Source organism: Mustela erminea, chromosome 7, assembly GCF_009829155.1.
Source record: "Mustela erminea isolate mMusErm1 chromosome 7, mMusErm1.Pri, whole genome shotgun sequence".
Lineage (NCBI taxonomy): Eukaryota > Metazoa > Chordata > Mammalia > Carnivora > Mustelidae > Mustela > Mustela erminea.
The window spans coordinates 23,033,365-23,056,439 of record NC_045620.1 but is presented as its reverse complement, the minus strand read 5'-3'; the positions used below and the strand labels follow the sequence as shown (position 1 = coordinate 23,056,439).

General features: G+C 47.9%; 1 protein-coding gene across 19 annotated transcripts in view; it reads left to right on the top strand.

Annotated features, from left to right (window-relative positions):
- Positions 1-894: 894 nt before the first annotated feature.
- The window catches only part of CEP250 (centrosomal protein 250), a 48,745-nt gene continuing 26,564 nt past the window's right edge, over positions 895-23,075 (top strand). For 2 of the 19 annotated variants that reach the window (XM_032350847.1, XM_032350837.1), the window contains exons 1-15: positions 904-1,070; positions 9,989-10,060; positions 10,352-10,648; positions 11,114-11,170; positions 12,106-12,188; positions 12,432-12,597; positions 13,323-13,429; positions 13,666-13,917; positions 15,483-15,579; positions 17,325-17,432; positions 17,979-18,140; positions 18,885-19,063; positions 19,400-19,582; positions 21,890-22,034; positions 22,877-23,023. In XM_032350847.1, coding sequence (XP_032206738.1) covers positions 10,463-10,648; positions 11,114-11,170; positions 12,106-12,188; positions 12,432-12,597; positions 13,323-13,429; positions 13,666-13,917; positions 15,483-15,579; positions 17,325-17,432; positions 17,979-18,140; positions 18,885-19,063; positions 19,400-19,582; positions 21,890-22,034; positions 22,877-23,023 — 1,872 coding nt within the window. In that variant the 5' untranslated portion in view covers positions 904-1,070; positions 9,989-10,060; positions 10,352-10,462. Of the gene's footprint in view, positions 1,071-9,148; positions 9,236-9,988; positions 10,061-10,351; positions 10,649-11,113; positions 11,171-12,105; positions 12,189-12,426; positions 12,598-13,322; positions 13,430-13,665; positions 13,918-15,182; positions 15,262-15,482; positions 15,580-17,324; positions 17,433-17,978; positions 18,141-18,884; positions 19,064-19,399; positions 19,583-21,889; positions 22,035-22,876; positions 23,024-23,075 lie in introns of those variants that run through there. The other 17 variants (XM_032350839.1, XM_032350838.1, XM_032350854.1 and 14 more) reach the window with 17 other exon arrangements.

Here is a 23,075-nt window from a genome sequence, read left to right as displayed (position 1 = left end):
AGCACCTGTTTTGTACCAGGGATTGTGCTGAGTGCTAGAGATACACAGCCTTATCCGTGCTGCTCAAATGTGTCCCTGATGTATCACCTAAGGTATTTGCCAACATGCAGATTCTGGGGTTTCACCCTTGGTTTACTCACACTCTAGGGATGGAATCCAAGACTTTGCATTTTAAGAAGATCCCCGATTTTTTTTTTTTTAATCCCAACTAAAAATTTGGAACCACTGAATGTAAAAAAAGTAAATGAAGTTTACTTTTCTAAAATGTTTTGGATGATAATGCGTTGATAATTTAAGCACAAAATGCTACGAAATAACAGTGGGTCATACAGGTTAAGAACGAGTTCCCTAGAGATAGTCAGGTTTACACAGAAAATTAGACAAACTGCAGTTCTCCAGACTGAGACATTCACGCAGATGCCACTCTGTGCAAAACGTGCGCGAAAAAGTACTGTGCGGCCGAACAACACTGAGTATGCTGTAAGTGTCGTGTTGCCTGAGGCTGCTTGGAGCTTCGCGATCTGAACGTGAAAAAACGCAAGAACTGGTCTCCCTGCACGTTTTATCCAGACCCAAGCGCGGGTTCCCTCATTGCTCACGCAGTTGTTAATTGCATTCCGATTTGTCCGGGGGAGCAGTGAGCAGGCGCACGTAGAACCAGGCCCCAGACACATGCGCAGTGTGTAACTCCGAAGCCAAAACGGGGATGATTGAGGGCAAGATTTCTCAGTTACCAAGACTTCCCTTACTCGAATCCAGCACCCCTGGCTGTCGTCATCTCTGGCCAGGGACTCTTACATCTCTTAATGTAATCCCACTGTTCCTTCTGGGCCACTCCAGTAAGTCGGATGCCAGTACTCAACATGGCGGCAGCCCCCGAAGCGGCGCAATCCGACTACGGGCTCCAGGCTCCGGGGGCGGGGCTCGCCGCCCCGGCCGGAGTCGGGGGGGGCGGGGTCTTGGCCGGGACCGGGGGCTGGGCTCCCGCCCCCGGCCGGGCCTTAGTGGCTGCATCTCCCGCTCCCGTGCTGAGGATCACGCTGGAAATCGCGGGAGCCGAGCGTGGTGAGGTGGGGCCTCAGGGCAGGCGGGAGGTGCCCGGGTTAACGGTCCGAGGTCCGGAGACGCTCCCGAAGAGGGCGCCTCAGGGAATCCCGTTGGAGCAGCGGCTTCCCATTCCCCGGGACGAACCCGAGGCCCAGAGCGGGTCTGGGACCCGTCCTAGGGATTCCGGCCCCTTGCCTACGCCTCCAGCCGCGGCCACCACCCCGCGCAGAAAGGGATCTTCCCGACCCTCGTATCCGCAGCTGCCGGGTCCGGAGGTGTCAGGAAAAGGCGCTGTGCTCTCCGTCCTGCGCGCGTCTCGCTCCCGGCTCCCAGAATTTTGCGACTCCCTCAGTCCTTGGGGCTTTGCACGTGATCTGTCCTAAAGCCCAGTCGCACCCACCGCCCCGCTCCGGAACTCTGGCTCTCTGCGACCCGACTCAAATATCACTTCCTTGGAAACATTTCCCAACCGCTTTCTGCAGGCGCTGTTAATTCCACTGCTTGGTTTTTTAACTCGTTGCACGGAGTTATTTTTCCTGCCCACTTGTACACCCGTGCACTTGGGATATTATACCTTGCCTTTTGTCTCTAGATAACAGAGCCTGGCACACGATGACACTAAGATTTCCTAAATAGTCACGAAGTGTCGAGTGCCACTAAATGTATTACAGGTGAAGGCCCGTTTAATCCTCACAGCAATTTCATAAAGTGGGTTCTATGTCTTCACATTTTATGCATGAAGAAACTGAGGCATTCGTAGATCATTTTGCCCAGAGTTCCACAACTAATTAGTGAGTGGAGCTGGGAGGTGAATTCTAGTCTGTGAATCCCCAGAGCATGTGATAATTTCACTGGATTGCCTTTGGATTTGGTAAATGTCTATTGAATTGGTTTTTACTTTAACCCCGTGTGTTATGGTGGGCACGGTTATGATGTGCATTTTGACTGAGAGGGCTTGGAAAGAAGATTTGATATCCCCAAATATAGGGAGTGAGATTGGGATAAAACCCCGGCCAGAACCTACTTCCTGCCCTATGTTCCTCAGGCACACTCTACCTTTCTTTGCTCCTTTTCCATCAGAGAGCTGCAGACCTAGACCTCATCATTTCACAGGCTTTAGAAAGTACCCCTTACAGAGCTGTGATTTCATAGTTCATGATTTATGAGGCAGCTTAATGTAATGGATTAAGCCTGGAGTTTGGAAGCAGATTGGGGTTTCATGCTTGCTTGGCTACCGGTCATTTATATCCCTTCCATTTTCTGAGCGTTATTTTTCTTGTCTGCAAAATGAAGACAATGATCTTACCTCAAAGGGTTTTTTGGTGAAGATTGCAGATAATTGTTTTGAGAAAGTAAAGTGCTATATAAGCCACATGATCCTTTTTTTTTGCTTTTTAGAAGGTTATAGAGCTGTGAGCGTTTTGTAAGACCATTGATGATGTGTATCATGATACCTAATGCCCTTATATTCTTTCATTCGGTCAGTCGAATATTTAATGTGTTCCTACTCTATACCAGGCACTGTTTTAGGAGCTGGGAATATAACAGTCAATAAAACTATTCTTGTACTTGGGAAATTTACATTCTGATCAGTATAATACACATAATAATCAGATAGCGACAGCACGTTATAAGGTAAATAGAAATACCAGTGTGTGGAGGAGTGGTGATATTTTATATTTGGAGGTTAGGGAACAACTTTAACTGAGAAGGTAACACTTGAACAGAGATCTGAAGGTGGTAAGGGAGCGAGCGAATCAAGAAGATAACTGGAGGAAGAGGCCCAGAAATGAGTGGGTGTCTTGGTGTGTTCCAAGCACATGCCTCAAGGAAGGCTGTGTGACTGGAGAGGAGTAGGAAAGGGAATTAGAACCACTGGAGGCTGGGATCAAATAATTAGGAGCCTCGGGGCCATGAACATGATTTTGGATTTTCCTCTGAGTAGCCATTGGAGGGTTCTGAATTGCATAATTTGTCACCGTTTTATTTATTTATTTATTTTTAAAGATTTTATCTATTCATCTGACAGACAGAGATCACAAGTAGGCAGAGAGGCAGGCAGAGAGAGGGGGGGAAGCCGGCTTCCGGCGGAGCAGAGAGCTCGATGCGGGGCTCGATCCCAGGGCTCCCTCCCAGGACTCTGGAATCATGACCTAAGCCGAAGGCAGAGGCTTTAATCCACTGAGCCACCCAGGCATCCCAATCTGTCACTGTTTTAAAAGATCCCTCTGAATACTCTGTTGAGATAGAACAAATTCTAAAGTCAGGGGTGGTAGCATTACAACAGTCTAGGAAGCTTTTCCAGTAATCCAGATGTATTAATTCTTTATCACTGGGCAAGAAATCACCCCCAAATTTAGCAGCTTGAAATAGCAATCGTTATCTCACACAATTGTAAATTAGAAATCTAGGAGCAGGGCACAGTCGGGTTAAGTGTCCGACTCTTGGTTTTGGCTCGGGTCCTGATCTTAGGGTTATGGGATCCAGCCCTGCACTGGATTCCTTGCTTGGGATTCTCTTTCCCATGCCCTCTGCCTCTCCCACTCATGCTCTCTCTTTCTCTTTCCCTCTCTCTCAAAATAAATTTTAAAATCTTAAAAAAAAGAATCTAAGAGCAGTTTAGCCAGGTGTTTCTTGCCTAGGGTTTCTCAGGACCCTCTCAGGAGATGGCAGTCAGGTTCCTGGCTGCTTTGCTCCCAAGATGTTTCCTTGCTGCAGGGCCTTTTCACAGAGCTGCCTGAGTGTTCTCAGGACCTGGTGGGGAGAGTAAAAAGAGAGAGAGAGAGGCCATAGTGCCTTTTATGACCTTTTCTTAGAAGTCATTTCTACTTTATTCAGCTTCATTAACTTTATTCCAGTTCCTACCCAAGGAGAGAGAATTAGGCTCTGCCTCTTGAAGGAAGAAATATCAAAGAATTTGTGGGTGTCCCTTAAAGCCACCACACCAGGCAAGAGAGTGGCTTGGCTTGGGATGGTGGTAGTGAGAGGTTGAAAAGTGATAGCATCTGGTAGAGCCAACAGGTTTGCCGATAGATTGGTTATAGGGTGTGGGAGAATGGAGTAAATATGACCATAGGCTTTGGGCTTGAGGCTCCAGAAGGATGGCATTGCCATATACTGAAATGGGGAAGATTGCAGGAGTAGAAGTCCACTTTTGGACAGGTTAACTTTGAGATGCCTCTTAGACACCCATGTGGAGAAGTTAAACCGGTGTCTGGACTTAGTCTAGGAGTGTAAAGATTCAGAGGGAAGTGTAGCTTGGAGACCTAACATGGGATTCATGGATATCTAGGTGCTATTTTTTTTTAATTTTTATTTATTTATTTGACAGAGATCACAAGTAGGCAGAGAGGCAGGCAGAGAGAGAGGAGGAAGCAGGCTCCCCACTGAGCAGAGAGCCCGATGCGGGACTCGATCCCAGGACCCGGGGATCATGACCTGAGCCAAAGGCAGAGGCTTTAACCCACTGAGCCACCCAGGTGCCCCCCTAGGTGCTATTTTAAGTCAGGAAACTGATGAAGATGAGGTTGCCCCGGAAATGAATGTAGATGGAGGAGAGGCCAGAAGCCTGAGCCCTAGGGCCTCCAACCTTGGGGACATGACAAACCAGCAAAGGAGACTAAAGGGAGAAGCCAGAGAGGTGGGAGGAAAAAAGAGAGAGGCCTCTCATGGGAGGTTTATGGATGGGGCCACAAGCTTTTTTTTTTTGCTTCCCAAGTTTTATTCAAGAACTCATACAAAATATTCCAGGTAAATGAATTTTAATCCGCATCTTCCCCTATCGTGGTAAATATGGAGGCAATGCAACTAATCATGTAGATTATTCTCCTCCAAATATTTTGTGGTGGGATATTTCAAATACTTCTTGGAAAAAGGCATCTCAGAAATTAACAGCCATCTTGCTCTGGTTTACCGAGATTCCCAGCTTTTCCATTCACTCTGATGCTCTCTTGAAGAAACTGCTCAAAATTGGCAGCATCCATGATTCCAATCCATGGAATCCAAAAAATCCATGATTTTTTTAAAAGTTATTTTTATTAACATATAATGTATAATTTGCCCCAGGGGTACAGGTCTGTAATCATCAGGCTTACACGCTTCACAGCACTCACCATAGCATATACCCTCCCCAATGTCCATAACCGAACCACCCTCTCCCTACCTCCCTCCCCGCAGCAACCCTCAGTTTGTTTTGTGAGATTAAGAGTCTCTTATAGTTTGTCTCCCTCCTGATCCCATCTTGTTTCATTTTTTCCTTCCCTACCCCCTATAACCCCTGCCCTGCCTCTCAAATTCCTCATATCAGGGAGATCATATGATAATTGTCTATCTGTGATTGACTTATTTTGCTCAGCGTAATACCCTCTAGTTCTTTCCACGCCATTGCAAATGGCAAGATTTCATTTCTTTTGATGGCTGCGTAGTATTCCTATATATATATGCATGCCACATCTTCTTTATCCATTCCTCTGTTGATGGACATCTAGGTTCTTTCCATAGTTTGGCTATTGTGGACATTGCTGCTATAAACATTTGGGTGCATGTGGGTGCAGTCAAGGATAAACCTCAGAACTTGCTTCTTTTTTTTTTTTGTCCCCCCCACCCCCTTGCCACAAGCTTTTTCACAGGTGCCATAGCGTATTGGAGGCAGAAAACATGCTGAATTTTTTTGTGTGTCCACAAAGAAACAGAAGTTGTCTCTACAGACAAATATATATATATATATATATATATATATATATATATATTTTTTTTTTTTTTTTAATTTTCATTGTTCAGGAAGTAAAATGTTGTGCCCTCAAGCATTTTTCCCTTTTTTTTGCTGTAAGTGACAAATTCTATTTAATGATACTAGTCCCCATGCTAGTCCTTGCAGTATACACACCTCCAAGTCTAGGTGGTGTTGCTTCTATTCTAGACTTTATTTAAATACCCCTTTTGGTTTGTTTCAGGTGAGGGGAACTCAGCATAATGTGTATCACTCTTCTGTCACTTTCCACACTAGGTTCAGAGGTTACTGCCCTTCTAGTCTGATTCCTGGCAAAAGGAGGTGGTCAGCCTTGCTCATGTCTCTATCACTGTGGCAGACTGCCCAGAACTGAGATCCCAATTCATGAGCATCTATGGAATAAGTTAATGCATAAAAGAAGTGAATCTTTTTCCTTTTCCTGTCTATTCAGTGCTTTACAGTTTACAGAGCACACTGACCTCCACGGTCTCACATGAACACGATCCAGCCGCTATCCATTTGCCAAATACTGGCCTTTTGCTTTGCTGGGGGGACACGGAAACCTACCTTTCTTCTGGCAGTCTGCTAGTTCGTTTCCTGGGAGATTGACAGAGTGTTAATAAAACAGTGCTGAACTCCATCTTGAGGAGACTCTGTTCGCTCCCTCTTTTTATTCTAGTTTTAATGAATTTAAGTTTTATGGGGATTTTTTTTGTTTTAATTGTAAAACACTTCAAATCATTTTTAAGATAAACTATTTTTAGAACAATTTTAGATTTATAGGAAAATAGCATAATACAGAGAGTTCCTGTCTGCCCTGCACCCCATTTCCCCTATTAGTAACATCTTACATTCATATGGTATGTTTGCTATAATTCCAAATCATTCTTGGGGGTAAGTGGAACATATAAATAAAACATGAGCAAGATGAAGTTACTGTATTTCTGGAAGCCTCAGTTTCCTTACCTGTAAAATGGGAGGATTGGACTAAATTTTTTAAATAGCTCTAAAATGTTTCAATTATCTGCGAAATAAAATAATCATATAATTCTAATACAATTCCACTTCTTTACTGAAGCATTACTATCACCTTCCCAAAGAGTATACACATCTTAACAGCAGCCTTTTTTTTTTTTAAAGCTTTTATTTATTTATTTGACAGAGAGAAATCACAAGTAGTCGGAGAGGCAGGCAGAGAGAGAGAGAGGGAAGCAGGCTCCCTGCTGAGCAGAGAGCCCGATGCGGGACTCGATCCCAGGACCCTGAGATCATGACCTGAGCCGAAGGCAGCGGCCTAACCCACTGAGCCACCCAGGCGCCCCAACAGCAGCCTTTTTTAAAAAAGATTATTTCTGAGAGAGAGAGAGAGAGAACACACACGTACCAACGGGAAGGGATAGAGGGAGAGAGAAAGCTCACTCTGTGCTGAGTGCAGAGCCCACTGAGGAGCTCGATCTCACAACCCATGAGATCATGACCTGAGCTGAAACCAAGAGTCGGACACTTAACCAGCTGAGCCACCCAGATTAAGAGCAGCCCTAGCCTCATCCTAAGAAATGGTTTAAGTATGAGAATTCTGGGGACTGTGGCAGAGCTGCCTGTAGAGATAGTAGATTGACTATACAACATCACCATTTTTGTAGGTTAAAGATGGGCAAATGTGGCAATTTTATATGGTTCAGCTCAACATTGGGGGATAGGAATTCAAAGGAGGGAGAGGATGCCCTTGAGACCTCTGAGACTCCCACTGTACAAAAGCCCAGCCCCAGTGCTCACGGTATTAGGAAAGAAAAAGGTCCGTCGGGTCCCTTGAAGCAACTGAGAGCTACTTTTGTTGCTGGCAGTGTTGGCAGAAGAGTGATTTCCCCGCAAGTTCGTGCCTCCTCCACAGGGAGAGACTGAGTCAGCATCTCACAGAGCCCCCCCCATGAACGGGTTGACAGCCGTGGTGGAAAGGAAGGGCAGAAAAAGACAATCTTTGGAGTGTGGAGGAAGACCGCATTCATCCGGGTTAGAGGCTAGGAAGAGGCAGCCCGGAGTCCTGGCGCCACTCTACCCTTCCCACTCTGTGCCCTTCCCTTATGGTCTCCTACAGGCTCTATGAACTCCGCGGTCTTCTGTTGTCCAGGGGGTAATGTAAATTAGTAAACTGAACTTTCCTCTGTAACTCTTATAAGAAAAGCAACAGCACACGTGCAATGATAAATAGCCACTAAAATCTGCTATCGGTGTGAGGGAGAGAATAGGCTGGGGCGACTGGGGTGGTGGGGGGGCTGGAGACTGGTGAACTGGAGAGCATATGCCCCCCCTTAGATAGGGGCAAACACTCTTAACTGCAGCTGGTCGTTGCTTTGTAGGGATGCGGGTCACAGGTCACTAGATATTCTGCTTTTCCAAAGGAGCCAGAAATCCTTATTTTTTTTTTTTAATTTATTTCTTTATTTTAGAGAGAGAGTGCTGGTGCACGCACAAGTGAGGGGCAGGGAGAGGGAGAGAGAATCCAAAGCGGACCCCCTTACCCCCCCCAACCACCCCCACCCCTCACCCCTAAGCTGAGTGCAGAGCTAGGCTTGGGGCTCAATCCCATGACCCTGAGATCATGACGTGAGCTAACACCAAGAGTCAGCTGCTCAACCATTTGCGCCACCTGGGCACCCCCAGAAATAAGAATTTTCGTATGCATTCTCCCAGTGGAAAATGTGTGTACCTAATTTGAATTCTTAAAAGCTTGGCAGAGGCCGCATAATGGTGGAAAAGAATGAGCAGGTCACGTTTCTAACCTCTGCTAAGATTTTAGATCTGCCTGGAGTGAGGCCCACATGCGTTTCCTCAGCATCCTAATGACCAAAATGAATTAGACAGCTTCTGCTTTTGCGAATTCACAGATTAGTAGAGAAGATAGACAAGTAATAATCATAAGATGAAATATAGTCATTAGACTCTTTCTGTATTATATATACAGTTATATATATATAAATGTCTTAAATACATAGGGTCATATATGCAGCTATAAAAGTGATTAACTCTTCCCGAGTACATCTGGGATGATGTGATAGGAGATGGCATTTGAGCCAGGATGTAGGAAGTCAGCAGTTTGGTGCATTAAAGTGATTTGGGGCCCCTGAAACTCCCAGTGTATATGCAAATGTTAGATTTGCATTTGCTGTATATACTACTTTCTTCATCACTGTATATACCACTTTCTTCAGATGTTCACACTGATGGGGTGCTGGCTGGACCAAGAGGGCAGCTCTAATTTTCTATTTTCTTGATAGGTAATTGGAAAAACAAATATTGCTTAACCCTTCTAGTGCGAATCTCATGTCTCAGGGTTAATAAAATGAGAGCTCTAACCTACCCCCCTCCTCCCAGGTTATCGTGTGTTTCAGAAGCCTCAGAAACTCAGAGGTAACATGGCTGGGAACCTTCATTCATGGATGAGGGACTGGAAGGGAAATGGTATGTTCGAGATCACAGAGCCCATTAGAGGCAGAGCTTGAATTGGTGCCCCAAACTCTTCCTGACCACCATGCCTCCCCCTCTCCATGTCTCTTTCAAGCTCTCTGCTTAGGCTGGCGTCCCCCTGTCCCTGTCTCCCCTCCACCCCTGGGGATGGCCCATTGCCTTGTTTTGGCCTAGCTCCTGCTGGGTGAGGAGGTTTGCTATCTTAACTAAAGTTTGCTATCCTACTGAAGGTGATTCCTTCCCCCTCCCCCTGCCTTCCCACTGCATCCCCTGCTGTCTTAATGGACCCTCCTGGCCTGAAATGCCTGCTACTCTGTTTCTGCATCAGATGGTCAGACTTGCTGGTATTCAAATCCCTAATAACTGAATGCCAACTGTATGAACTTTGACAACTTGCTTAACCTTTTTAATTTCTTAACGGAGGCTTAAGCTTTCTTTGTAAGCTTCAGTTTCTTCATCCGTGTACAAAGAGTTCTAATATCACTTATGCTGAAGTGTGATAGGAAGGCATTGGAAGGTTTCAAGATTCTTGGGACGACAGAATGACCTAGCACGGGTAAAGCAGTGAACTGTGGCTGACCCATAGACATACCTGACAAGGATTAACCGTGGTGGTGATTCACACAGTTCACAGACCACCAGATTGGGTTAAATGCCAGTCCACTATTTACCCTTCCTGTCATTAACATCTCTGTCATGATCACACGGACTACATTGTGTTGTGATTGTGTCTTTCTCCCCAACTAGACTAGAAACACCTTCAGGGATTCCTTCTACAGATGGCTCATAGGCACTGTGCCAAGCACCAGGAACATGCAGGTAAACTGAGCGCTCTTGGTCTAGTGCAGAGCTCCTGAAGGTGTGCCAGAAAACCCTGGTTCTCTGAGGTTGTCTCATGATCCAGTGAATTTGGGAAATGATGCTTAGCCCACCCCCCCCCTTTAGAGATTAGGGTCCATGTTAGTATTTTAAAGGCTCTGATGGATCCTGTAGTAAAGGAATCCACTCACTTTCCCCAACGCAGCTTTGTCAGATCTAGTGAATGTTTGATGAGTAAATTTGAATCACCCAGACATTCCTTTCATCTCCTCTGTGTGCTTTGGTCCCCAGCTCAAGAGGAGGTCCCCAGCTCAAGTGGCACAGGAATGATTAGAGACCTTACCGGGACTGAGCAGCCTCTGGCTGAATAGGGGCCTGTGGGCTTACCTGTCTGGTGCTCCCATGGAGACGGGAGGCCCCGGCTTGAACAATATGAAGCCCCAGGCACTGCAGCTGGTGCTGGAGGAGCAAGTACTGGCGCTACAGCAACAGATGGCAGAAAACCAAGCCGCCTCCTGGCGGAAGCTGAAGAGCTCCCAGGAGGCCCAGCAGAGGCAGGCAACCCTCGTGAGGAAGCTGCAGGCCAAGGTGAGGCAGCAGCCCATCAAGGGAGGCGAAGAGAACACCCCCAAGCACTGATTGCTGAGGTGGGATAATGGTTCCAGGAGACAGAGCCATGTAGTGGGAATGTCCCTCAGCAGCCTCTCCTGTGACGCTCACAACTACTCCAGGAGAGATCGATCCTGTCGCTTTTAAAGATGGCGGTCCCAAGGGCTAAGTGGGTTGTCTATGTTTGCTCCCCTCGGCTAGAGCGAGGACCTGGTCCGGTGTTTTCTGGTTCCAAAGCCTGTACTCTTACCCCTCCGATACAACAGGCATGGGGAGAGTATTATTAACCGACCAAATGGAAATGATGAAATGTTATGGCCTTACCCCGCTGTTGTCACCCAGACACTGTTCACACAGGGTTTGTCCCAAATCTTCCTGGGCCTTTGGTTTGGGCTGTTGGTACCAGCTGTGACCATCACCCACACCCTGCTCTGTTTGCCTCAGGTGTTGCAGTACCGGACCTGGTGTCAAGAGCTGGAGAAGCAGCTGGAAGCCACTGGGGTGAGTGAGACTGTTTTGTGTCGCCCCCAGAGCCCTCAGTGAATATACCTGCGAGGAAGGCCTTGTTTGCTGATTGATGGAGACTGGGGTGTGACAAGGCCGTGTTTGGTGGAAGTCCTTCCTCTCTTCAGTCCCTGAGAGCTTTATCACACAGATACTCTGATTGGATTGGCTATTCCGGGCCTGTCAGCCACCAACCCTTGGCTCTCTGAGGACAAAATGTAGCTTCAGGAGATTTAGTCAGACTAGAAAGGATGTGGAATCAGAGGGAAGAAATGCATTTTTCCTCCAGAAGGTGTCAGTGTTTATCTGTCTTAGATGTGGGGCTTTGCAAGCCTAAACATGTTTGTGGCAGAGGAATTTATTTGTGCCGTTGGCTGGGTAGAACGGGCTTTGAAAAACTCATTGCCTTTGTTCCAGCTCTCTCTTGGCACCTTCTCACATTACCCTCAGAAAAGTTCTCTCAGAGGAAGGGAAAAAACAAAACTTACTGAGCACCATTCCGTGTAGGCCAGGCGCCATTAGGCATTGTCATATAACGATCTACGAGGCAACTTTCTATGAGGAACGGTGTCTCCTTCATTTTGTAGTGAAGACTTTGTGGCTCAGAGAAGTTGAATAACTTCCCACACTCCAAAATGTAGTGTAGTAGAAGTCAAGGCTGTTAGTGAGAGCTCTATCTTACACTTCTTGGGTTGAAAGCTCTTTTCCCTACCCAGCGCCGTCTTTCAGGAGACATTACTGGTTCACTTTTGGAGAAGGGGATGCAGTGGATTTACCTTCAGGATGTAGTGGTGGAGTAAAGAGGCATATTGCTAACACCGGAGAGGAGGAATAGAAAGAAAGCAGGTGGCTGCAGAAGGGGGCATCAAGCCATTGGTCTGAATGGTGTTCTCTTTGTTGGTAAAAAAAAGTCTTGTTTCTGTCTGGCTAAGGGACCAACCCCACAGAGGTGGGAAAGCGTGGAGGAGCCGAACCTGGAGCAGCTGCTGGTCCGATTGGAGGAGGAACAACAGAGGTGATGAACCCCAAGTTCTCTGGTCGGGGAGGTGGGGGCAGGCGATTCTGGTGGCCTGTGGGTTGAAAAGGCAGAGGGGGTACCTCGGCCCTGAGCGCTAATAGGGCTCAAACCACGGACCTCAGCCTTAGCCCTCCAGTCCCTGGCAATGGAAAATTCCAGTGTTTGTCGTCTTACTCCAAGAGGTCCAAGGGTTGGATCAAGCCTTTATTTTGCACTTGCTCCTGCCCCTCCCCAGTGCAGGTGTGAGAGTCTAGCAGAGGTGAACACCCAGCTTCGACTGCACATGGAAAAAGCTGACATGGTGAATAAAGCGCTTCGGGAAGATGTGGAAAAGCTGACAGTGGACTGGAGCCGAGCCCGGGATGAGCTAATGAGGAAGGAGAGCCAGTGGCAGATGGAGCAGGAGGTAGGAGGAACAGGAGGGCTTACACTCTGGGCACCAGCCTGGTCAGTGCTGGAAAAGAGTACCTTGAGGACCTGGATGGAAGCTCAGCTGTCACTAGAGTCCCTGGCTCTCCTCCCCACTCCGACTGGCGACTTTGCCCTGCCTCGGCTCTCGGCTGACTCCTGTCCTTACCTGTCTCGTCGAGGTTTTTCTAGCAGGTGGCATGACACTCAGAGCACCTCTGTTCCTGCATGAGGGACTAGCTTTGGTTCTAGAAGGATCTGAAAGCTTGCTGACTCCCTTCTTCTGGAGGTCTGCATATCTAGAAGCTAAGGAGGTAGCTATTGAAACCAAATGGGAAAGAAAGACCAGATAAAGACCCTGGGACTTTTCAGATCCCAGTGCAAGGAAACGAATGTTTCCCGAGTCTTTTCTGGGTGCCAGGCACTGTGCTAGTCCTCACTGTAAGTCTGTGGTAGTAATGGCGGCTTAGCAACAACTGTTTATCTTTTCCTAATCCGCTCAGAGGAAGGTCATATGCCATCTCAAACCCTTCGACTTCTTAAATGCCACTGCTAACTTTATTAAACACTTCAGTGTGACTTGAATAGAGACACCCGTTCATAAGCTCTCTCCTGTAAGTCCCTCCTTCCCTCCCCCGAGTAGTCAGGAGGAATGCAAGGTTCTTGTGCTGGCAAAAGATGGCTCTCTGCCCTTTGACATGACCTGGGTTTCTGAATACACAGTTCTTCAAGGGCTACCTGAAAGGGGAGCACGGTCGCCTTCTTGGTCTGTGGCGGGAGGTGGTGACCTTCCGACGCCATTTCCTGGAAATGAAGTCAGCTACTGACAGGTTAGTGTGGGTTTAGGAAGGGAGGTTTGCCCCTGCTGATTCTAGACTTAGGGCAGTGGGCTGCTGTAGCAGCGGGGCATGAAGTAGAAGGGGATGGAAGAGTGGGTGGGGGAGGGAGGATATTGCTGGATTCAGATGATTTTCCCAGACCTGCTCCTCAAGCTTTACTGGGCCTGATCTCGATGCTCCCTTAATCCATCCTTACCGGAGTCCGCTCTTTCCTGCCTTGTACTCAGAGACCTGACGGAGCTCAAGGCTGAGCATGTGAGGCTTTCGGGGTCCCTGCTGACCTGCTGTCTGCGCTTGACTGTGGGTGCCCAGTCTCGAGAGTCTGAGGGCTCTGGGAGACTGGATGGCAATGAGCCAACCCAGCTGCTGCTTCTACTAACCAAGACCCAGGAGCTGGAGAAGGAGGCCCATGAAAGGAGCCAGGAGTTAATGCAGCTGAAGAGTCAGGGCGATCTGGAGAAGGCTGAGCTACAGGATCGGTGAGATGGGCTGGGGTCTGCCGAGGGTGGTGACTCCCTTAGGGGGACCGAGACAGCTGATAGGAGTTGGGGGTGGGGTGTGAAGAGCGTTCCCCCCACCGGAGGGCAAGGAGAGGTGCCAGAGGGAGTCTAGTTTGAAGCCACAGTTGGGGCCATGTCACTGTCTTCTGCCCTCAGACTGTCTTGCAGCTCAGCTTTTCTCCTGTTGATTTACAGACCTAATGGTGACTGTTGTCTGTCAACACCAACCTACTCCCATTCCCAGAACAGCCAAGCTCTTCCATGCTTCCCTGCCTTGGTACATGCTGACCTTAGCCTGGAACGCTTCCCTCCCTTCTGCCTCCACCTTATCCTTTAAGGCATGGTTCTGAGAACCCTTCTCTGAACTCAGTAGCCTGTTAAATTTCTATGCCCTGGTGTGGCCTTTTGACTTGCTTGTTACAGCTTTGATCTCACTGTTTCTCTCTGATTATTTAGTTTTGGGTTTTTTTGTTTTTGTTTTTGTTTTTGTTTTGGACTATGACAAAATAGATTTTTAAAAAATATTAGTAAGAAGGTCAGGGACCTGAGCTAAGAGCCCCATTTGAATTTCTGGACAGGTTGGGGCTTATACCCCATGGCTAGGGTTGTGTCACCACCTATTGGTGGTGGATGTAAATAGCAGTTTGTGTTGGGTTGGGTTGGGAAGGACAGAGAGACCATGTCTTAGTTAATTAAGTCTGTGTCTCCAGTGCTTGGCATTTCATCTACTGTAGAGTAACATTCAAAGAATGTTTGTTGAAAGATACAATGATTAAATGAATGGCCATACAGTGAATGAAAGCTCTTAGATATTTTTTATTAATTATTAAGACTTGAAAAAAGAATAATTTTAACTCCTAAATAACATTATTTAAGAAATATTTATTTAGGGGTGCCTGGCTGGCTTGGTAGAATGTGCAGCTCTGGATCTTGGGGTCATGTGTTTGAGTCCCTGCTAGGTTTAGAGATTACTTTAAAAAATAGAAAAACGTAAATAAATATATTTATTTAGCTACCCATAGAATACTAGGTACTGAGCTCCAAGATGTAGCATTAAGTGACAGAGTTATATGATGATTTCCCTGAACTTTGAGGTTAATATCACAGAGGTTGACCATAATCTTCCCCAAATTACCCCTTCATTTTCCTTATCAGAGACCCTTGGGCTGGAGGGACCTGGGGACTCTCCCATGTGGCAACTCTGATGTTCTTATTGGCTTCAGGGTGCTTGACTTCAAGACCAAGTGGGGCCTGGAAAGGCCTGGCCCAGGGCTTTCCTTCAGCTCTCGGGCCCTCAAACACGTGCTCCAGCCATGAGATGTGGTAAATCCCTGCATGTGTCTGAGTGCCTTTTGACTCCTGCCTTTCACCCCAGTTCAAGGCTATAGCGTTATGTGGTACTCAGGGAGTACAGGGGCGGGGGTGCCCAGGTAGCTGTGGGGGGGGCTGCAGTGGGAGTGTCTGTTGGGACTGGGGTGTGCTACATGATAGGCCTGTCCACCTCAGTGGGCCTCCGGGATGATAGTGCTGTGCTCTCTCTTCAGGGTGACCGAACTCTCTGCTCTGCTGACCCAGGCTCAGAAGCAAAATAAAGATTATGAGAAGATGCTAGAAGCTCTGAGAGAGACAGTGGAGATCCTGGTACGTGACCATTTGTTCTGGAAAGAAGTTGGGAGTGGGCCTGTAGGTTCCTTGTCCTTTACGGACAAATGATGCAGGATACTAGTTAAATGTGCCTTGCTGAAAACCAAAAAAAAAAAAATTGTTGGCTGAGTCTGACAGTTAATTAACTCATTGATTTATTCATTCATCAGTAAATACTGCGTCCCGTGCCTCCTGCATTCCTGAGGAAACTACAATGATGTGCACACCCAGTATGTCCTCCTCAGAGAGAGTGGGACACGCGTTTCAAGGCACACCGGCAAAGGGTGGGGTTGTGTGAGAGATTCAAAACCCAGTCACATGGGGAACAACTGAGGAATGTGGCAACGGTCAGCTTGGAGAGAGAAGGGCTTGAGGGAAGACATAATGGCCGCTGCCACAGACCTGAAGGACTGACATGGGGGAAGGAGTTGGCTTGTTTAATGTTTTCGGGTCGGCACAGGCAGTGTCGGTGACTAGAAGCTACAGGCTGGGACAATTTGTCTACCAGCAAGAGAGCCTCCATCGTTGAGAAGTCTGTCATTATCTGTCCTGTGGAAGAGGGAGGTTCGTGTCCCTGGCTTCTCATCTGCCAGAGATATTATCAAAGGGACTCTCTGAAGGTTCGACTAATTAGAACTTCTGGCTTAATTCCACATTTCCTTTAGTTTCTTAGAATTTTCAGATCTTTCTCTTTAGACAGATCCTGAATGACCATCTACATGCAAACCTCTGGTCTTCTTATCCAAGCTGGGCTCAGCGGGGACTCAGTTACTTATGCCTTTTGGTTCCTTTTGGTCAGAAATTTGCAAAGTCCAGTGTCTGCAGTGCCTAGATAATGCCAAAGAGCAAAGTGGGTTCAGTTGTACGGATTCTGGTTGGTTGCCCAGCGTTGTCATAGTTCGTTTTGAATACAGGAGAGGACACTTGATCTCAATATTAAGGAAACAAGGAGGCATCGTAGGGACCACGGGACCCCCCAAAATACAAGTCTCTAGCAGAGGCACCCACTGTTCAACTTCAGAAAATTATTGCCTTGGGGACCTGGAAGCTGGTGTGGCTCATCTGTTAACTTTTTGAGAAAAACCAGAAAGTCAGAATTTCTCAATTCATAAAATCTCTCAAAATCTCTCAGTTTATAAATGTCAGTTCAAGTTCTGTGCAGGCCAAAGAAAACACAGCTGCAAGTGTATGTCTTCAGGCTTTCACTAACAGTATGATCAGAAGAAACTGAGGAAAGCTCTGGGGCTTGGGGTTTCTCTGGTCTAGCCTTAGGTCTCCAGGATCGCTTTGATGTTCAGGGACAGCTGCCACCCTCCCTCCCATGACCCCTGACATTCATTGAGCGTTTTCTTTGTGCCAGGCACTGTGTTGAGTAACTTACGTGCATCTTTTTCATTTAAGCCTCAACACAAATCTGTGAAGTAGTTGCTGTTAATTTTCTCTTTTTTAAAGAGAAAAGAAGCTCAAAGAAGCAACGGCCTAAGGTTGCCAAGCTAGGATGTGATCGAGTAAGAACTCTAACCTAGGCATTCCCATTTGGAGCTCTGATTTGCTTACTCTGAACTCTTAATCACCACATCCCACTGTCCTCAGAGTCCTGGGACAACAGTAGGATTCACCTGTTGTCAGGGAAAAAGTAGTGTTGACCGAAGAGACAGAATGAGCTTCTGATTCATTTGGAGCCCGGAACGGTAGATACTTCTGCAAGTTTGGCTCACAGCTCTGTCTTGTTCCCTGTTCAGGAGACAAATCATGCAGAATTAATGGAACACGAGGCATCTCTCAGTAGGAGTGCCCAAGAGGAGAAGCTGTCTTTACAGCAGGTGATCAGGGATATAACCCAGGTACTGGTAAGCCTTCTGTTTGTGGAAACCGGATCATGGCTCACTGCTCTGCAGGCCTCCTTGTCCTCTTAGTCATGCCTAGGTTTCCACATTCTGAGATGCTTGGGCTTAGGGTCTTTGAGGAACGAGTTCTCTGAGTGTCTTTGAGGATGGGCTTGCTCAGGGGTAGCTAAGCATTCACGTGCTGGCCCTGCCTACTGGAAGAGACCCTCTTCCTTATTGCCATCTGCAAGTCTCAGGCCAGTGGCTGGACTCTGGTCTTTGTTACATCAGTACCCTTTCCTTTCTTCATTTCTTCTTTTGTTAATTGCCTCAGAGAGTACTCTAGCCTTCTTGCTAGTCCTATGTTTGGGTGACCAAAGGTGAGGGATTGGAGGAACCAATCCTTTTTGCTCTCAGATACCCTCCGCCCATCTGCAGGGGAAAAGACGTGAGAAGGAAAATGTCAGGTTTGTCTAGGATTAGTCTTCTCAAGTTAGTCTTCTAGTTAGTCTTCTGTGCGGACTTCTGCCTTGGTCAGTAGGGTAGTGACTCTGCCGTGTTGGGTTTCAGGTCATGGTGGAAGAAGGGGACAACATGGCCCAAGGCTGTGGTGAGGATTGCTCCTTGGGGTTGGACGCTAGTGGCCTCTCCTCCCAGTTTGATTCCCAGGACCCAGAAAAGGCCCTTACTCTGGTGCGTTCAGTGGTTACTCGAAGACGCCAGGCTGTGCAGGTGAGAATCTGACCATTCCTCCTCAGCCATGGGTATGGGTGTCCGAACTGCTCTGTGCCCCAGGTACCTTCCTCACTGGACTGTCCCTTTCCTTTTTTTTTTTTTTAAAGATTTTATTTATTTATTTGAGAAAGAGAGAATGAGAGAGAGAGAGAGCATGACAGCGGGGAAGTCAGAGGGAGAAGCAGACTCCCTGCCAAGCAGGGAGCCCAATGCAGGACTCGATCCTGAGACTCCAGGATCATGACGTGAGCCGAAGGCAGTCGCCCAACCGACTGAGCCACTCAGGGGTCCCTGCACTGCCCTTTCCACTATGTTGACCATTCTTGTGGTATTTTCAATGCTCCCAAAGTGTTCATTAGAATCTCCCAGTGTCTGTCCAGTTGTCCTTGTGACTAATGGGCACATTCTGTGTGCCCAGTGGTATGCTTCCCTTGGCATGCCATCTTTGTATAGCACTACACAAAGACAGGCCACGGGTAAGTGTTCACGACTCTAAGGGTTCCAGCCACTCTTAACCCTCTCCGTGACCGCAACCCAGCACACATCTGAAGATGATGGACCCCAAGACTCCAGGCAGCACAGAAGCCCAGTAGTAATCTCTCATCCCCTGTCTTCTTGACTGGCCACGTCTCTATTCCTGGCTTACTCTTATCCTTGGCAACCCTCACCCAGCCCCACTCTCAGGGAGCTTCATTCTGCCCTCTTGGTCACCATCTCACTTCTGTCCCTCTCCCTCAATAGGACTTAAGGCAGCAGCTTTCGGGCTGCCAGGAAGCTATGAGCTCCTTGCGGCAACAGCATGATCAGTGGGAGGAGGAAGGCGAGGCCTTGAGACAGCGACTGCAGAAGCTCACTGGAGAGCGGGACACTCTGGCAGGGCAGACCGTGGACCTCCAGGGGGAAGTGGAGTCTCTTAGCAAGTGAGCAGGGGGCTGTTCATCCTTCCCCCGCCCCACTCCCAGCTCAGTCCTCATCCAGCCATTTACTCACTCCCTGGATGTTTCTGGTTGCCTGTCCCTGCCCGCCCTGACCCCCAGGGTTGTCCAGGGATGTCTTGCTTTGTGTTCTGCTTATTCCTGCTCACTCACTTTGGGGTCTTTGTGATGAATTAAAAAAAAAAAAAAAGTTCCCTGCTCAAAAGGGAAGATGAGATTTTGAAAGGAAACAGACACCTCTGTCCTTTGATCCTGTGATGTCTGCTTCCGGGAAGGATTGGAGGTTCCAAGGTTTGTTCCAGGAGGTTCTGCTTGTTCCAGGGAGCGCGAGCTGCTGCAGAAGACCAGGGCAGAGCTGCAGCAGCAGCTGGAGGTGCTGGAGCAGGAGGCGTGGCGGCTACGGAGGACAAACGTGGAGCTTCAGTTGCAGGGGGACTCCGCTCAGGGCGAGAAGGAGGAGCAGCAGGAGGAGCTGCACCAGGCTGTCCGGGAAAGGGAGCGCCTGTACGTGTGTCCCCTCCTCCCTGGGGCTTGATTGTCCCTTCAATTCCACACTCTCCACCCACTCCCGTCTCATAGGAAGTGGAGTAAATCGAAGCCTGGCGTGCAGTGGGTTTCCACTAGCTTACTCTGCTCCTTTTGCAGAAGGCTGCATACAGCAAGTTCACCCAGGCTTTTCTGAGCCCCGCTAAGGGCTGAAGCACTGCGGGGTACAGGAACTAGTAAGACCCAGGCCCTGATCTCAAGCAGTTGCAGTCTCATGGGGAAAACAGACAAGTAAATAGCAAACTGTGGCATGAGGCCAGATGAAGAATGAGGAAACCAGAGCTTCCAGCTGGGTCCTTTGGATGCATGAGAGTGACAGTTGATAATGGAAAGCCTCATTGAGGAGGGGGTGGTCTTTGAGCTGGGCCTGGACATATTTTGATTGGTAGAGAGTGGGAGAGGGGCCAGAGGGACAGATTAGCAAAGAAAAGGATGCAGCAGATTCGTGGCATATACAGAGTAGGCTAGGCTGGCTGGAGGGTAGGACTTATCCCAGGTAGTAATGGGAGATGAGTGCATTAAGAAAGGGAATTCCAGGGGCGCCTGGGTGGCTCAGTGGGTTGAGGCAGCGGCCTTCGGCTCAGGTCATGATCTCAGGGTCCTGGGATCGAGTCCCGCATCGGGCACTCTGCTCAGCGGGGAGCTTGCTTCCCCCTGTCTCTCTGCCTACTTGTGATCTCTCTCTCTGTGTCAAATAAATAAATCTTCAAAAAAAAAAAAAAAGAAAGAGAAAGGGAATTCCAGAATCAAGAGACCTAGCGAATCTATAAATGCCCATATATGTCATAGAAAAAGCAAGGACTTTTGAGCTGGTGAAATCTTAGTTAAAATTATGGCTCTGCCGCTTGGGTAGATTATTTTATTTGTATAAGATGGGAATTATAGGGCGCCTGGGTGGCTCAGTTGGTTGAGCAACTGCCATCGGCTCAGGTCATGATCCCGGACTTCCAGGATCAAGTCCCGTATCAGGCTCCCAGCTCCTGGGGGAGTCTGCTTCTCCCTCTGACCTTCTCCTCTCTCATGCTCTCTCTCACTCATTCTCCCTCAAGTAAATAAATAAAATCTTAAAAAAAAAAAAAAATGGGGATGATAGTATTTACCTTGAAGGATCCGTGGGAAGGTTAGAGCACTGTCTTGCAAAATGCTGGCATAGAGCCGGCATGTGGTAGGTCTTCAGTAACTGGTAGTGGGGCCTGTGTTCTTCCCCTCTGGTAGATTCGCCTCCTCCCCTGTGCTCTCGCTCCTTGCAGCAGGAGGCACGGATAATGGAATCTTGAAGGACTACTATAAGAATCATGACTCATGCAAGGATGGTCTCCCCCATACTAAGGAGAATAGACAACCCACAAAGATAATTATGTTTTTAAATTTAATTAGTGTGAACTGGTAATACATATATCAATATTTATTATGACCTGAAAGTCAAAACTATTAAAAAAGACAAACACAGGGGTGACTGCGTGGCTCAATCCGTTAAAGGACCCAACTCTTGATTTCGGCTCAGGTCATGATCACAGGATCTAGAGCTGGGCACGGAGCCTGCTTAAAAGCCTCTCTCTCCCTCTCCCTCAACTCCTCCCCAGCGTTTCCCTTTAAAAAAAAAAAAGACAAACACAGAGATCCGCTTCTCTGTTTCATTCATGCCATTTCCCTTGCTTCTATAGGCAACCTGTTAAACTGCTTTGTTGTTTGTCTTTCCATCTGCTTCATGCAAATACATGCATATATTCCTTTTTTAAACAAAATTTTATTGTTTTTATTTTATTTTATTTTTATTTTTATTTTTTTAAAGATTTTATTTATTTGACAGAGATCACAAGTAGAGAGGCAGGCAGAGAGGCAGGTGGGAAGCAGGCTCCCCACTGAGCAGAGAGCCCAATGCGGGGCTCGATCCCAGGACCCTGGGATCATGACCCTAGCTGAAAGCAGAGGCTTTAACCCACTGAGCCACCCAGGCGCCCCTATTGTTTTATTTTAAGTAGACTCCAACACCCAACATGGGGCCTCAACCATGACTCTGAGAGTAAGACTTTCATGTTCTACCGAATGAGCTGGCCTATGCATATTCTTAATTTCTCCCAATGTCTGACTTTTTTCACTTTATATGTCATGGAGTTCTTATTATTTAGAAATAAACCATGGAGTTCATGGTTTTTAGGGACCATCTTCATCCTTTTGCGTGACAAACGTAATCACACTCCTGTTACCTTTTGGGGTGTGGCCACCCCCGAGACTGGCCCCAGCCTCCTCTCCTTTCCATCCTAGTCAGGAGACGCTGGCGGGCCTGGAAGCCAGACAGTCAGAATCGCTCAGTGAGCTCATCACTCTTCGGGAGGCCCTGGAGGCAAGTCGCCTGGAAAGGGAGTTGCTGAGGCAGGAGCAAACAGAAGTGACCTTGGCGCTGACCAGGGTAGGTGGGCTCGCTTGGGGAAGGTGAGGGGGGTTTTAGAGAGTTGTGTTTCTAGGCAAAAGGCATGCAGCCTGACTCATTCATTCTTCACCTACCCAGGCACGACCCTTCATATTCCCTACATCACTTAGTTGCCTCTGCTTTTGGCCTCTGTCCCTCCCAATGGACTCTCTATGCTGGAGTTAGAATGGTTTTCCAAAGTGTAAATCTGGTGACTTCGATCTCCTTCCTGTAATCATTCAGTGGCTTCCCAGCTGCTTGGTGACACGTTCAAAGCCCTTTGCATCTGCCCCAAACTGTTCCCAGCCTCCTCCTGTCTCCAGATCCTTTCTTAACCCCCCACGCACCTCGACTCCTGCCACCTGGCACTGATCACGTGATGTTCTCCGGCTTCACGCTGCTCTTTCCTGCCTCCGCTGCTTGTGGGCTCCTCTTCCCTTTGGCTGGACTGCGTCCTTCCTCTCCTTCTACCCACAACTCTTCCTCACCTCTCAATACCCACCTTCGCCGCCAGTTCTTCTGCCAAACACTTCTGATTCCCCCAAACCGAATAAACGCAGTAAATAATTTGCAGAGCACTGTGGGCTTACATTGCCTAGGAAGTCCTTGCAGTTCTAGTTGTTTGTACATCCTGATGTCTTTGCCTCTACCGTGAGCTCCTCTCCTACTTCTCGGTGATTGAAGGAAGGAAGGGAGAGAGGGAAAACTTAAAACTTGTTTCAAATGTAAGGGAAGGAAGAGTGTTCTCTGTACAAGGACAGCAGCAGGTGTTGGGGACGTGAGCTGCTCACTGTGGCAGGAAAGCTGGCACAAGGCATCCCTTTCACTCTCCTTGTTTTTAGGCAGAACAGTCAGTTTCCGAACTGTCAAGTTCTGAGAACAGCCTGAAGGCTGAGGTTGCTGATCTTCGGGCTGCTGCTGTCAAGCTCAGTGCCTTAAATGAGGCTTTGGCCTTAGATAAAGTTGGACTGAACCAGCAGCTTCTCCAGGTGAGCAAAGACTTCTCTGATCCGCAGGGTAGGTCTGGGCCCTGACGCAAGG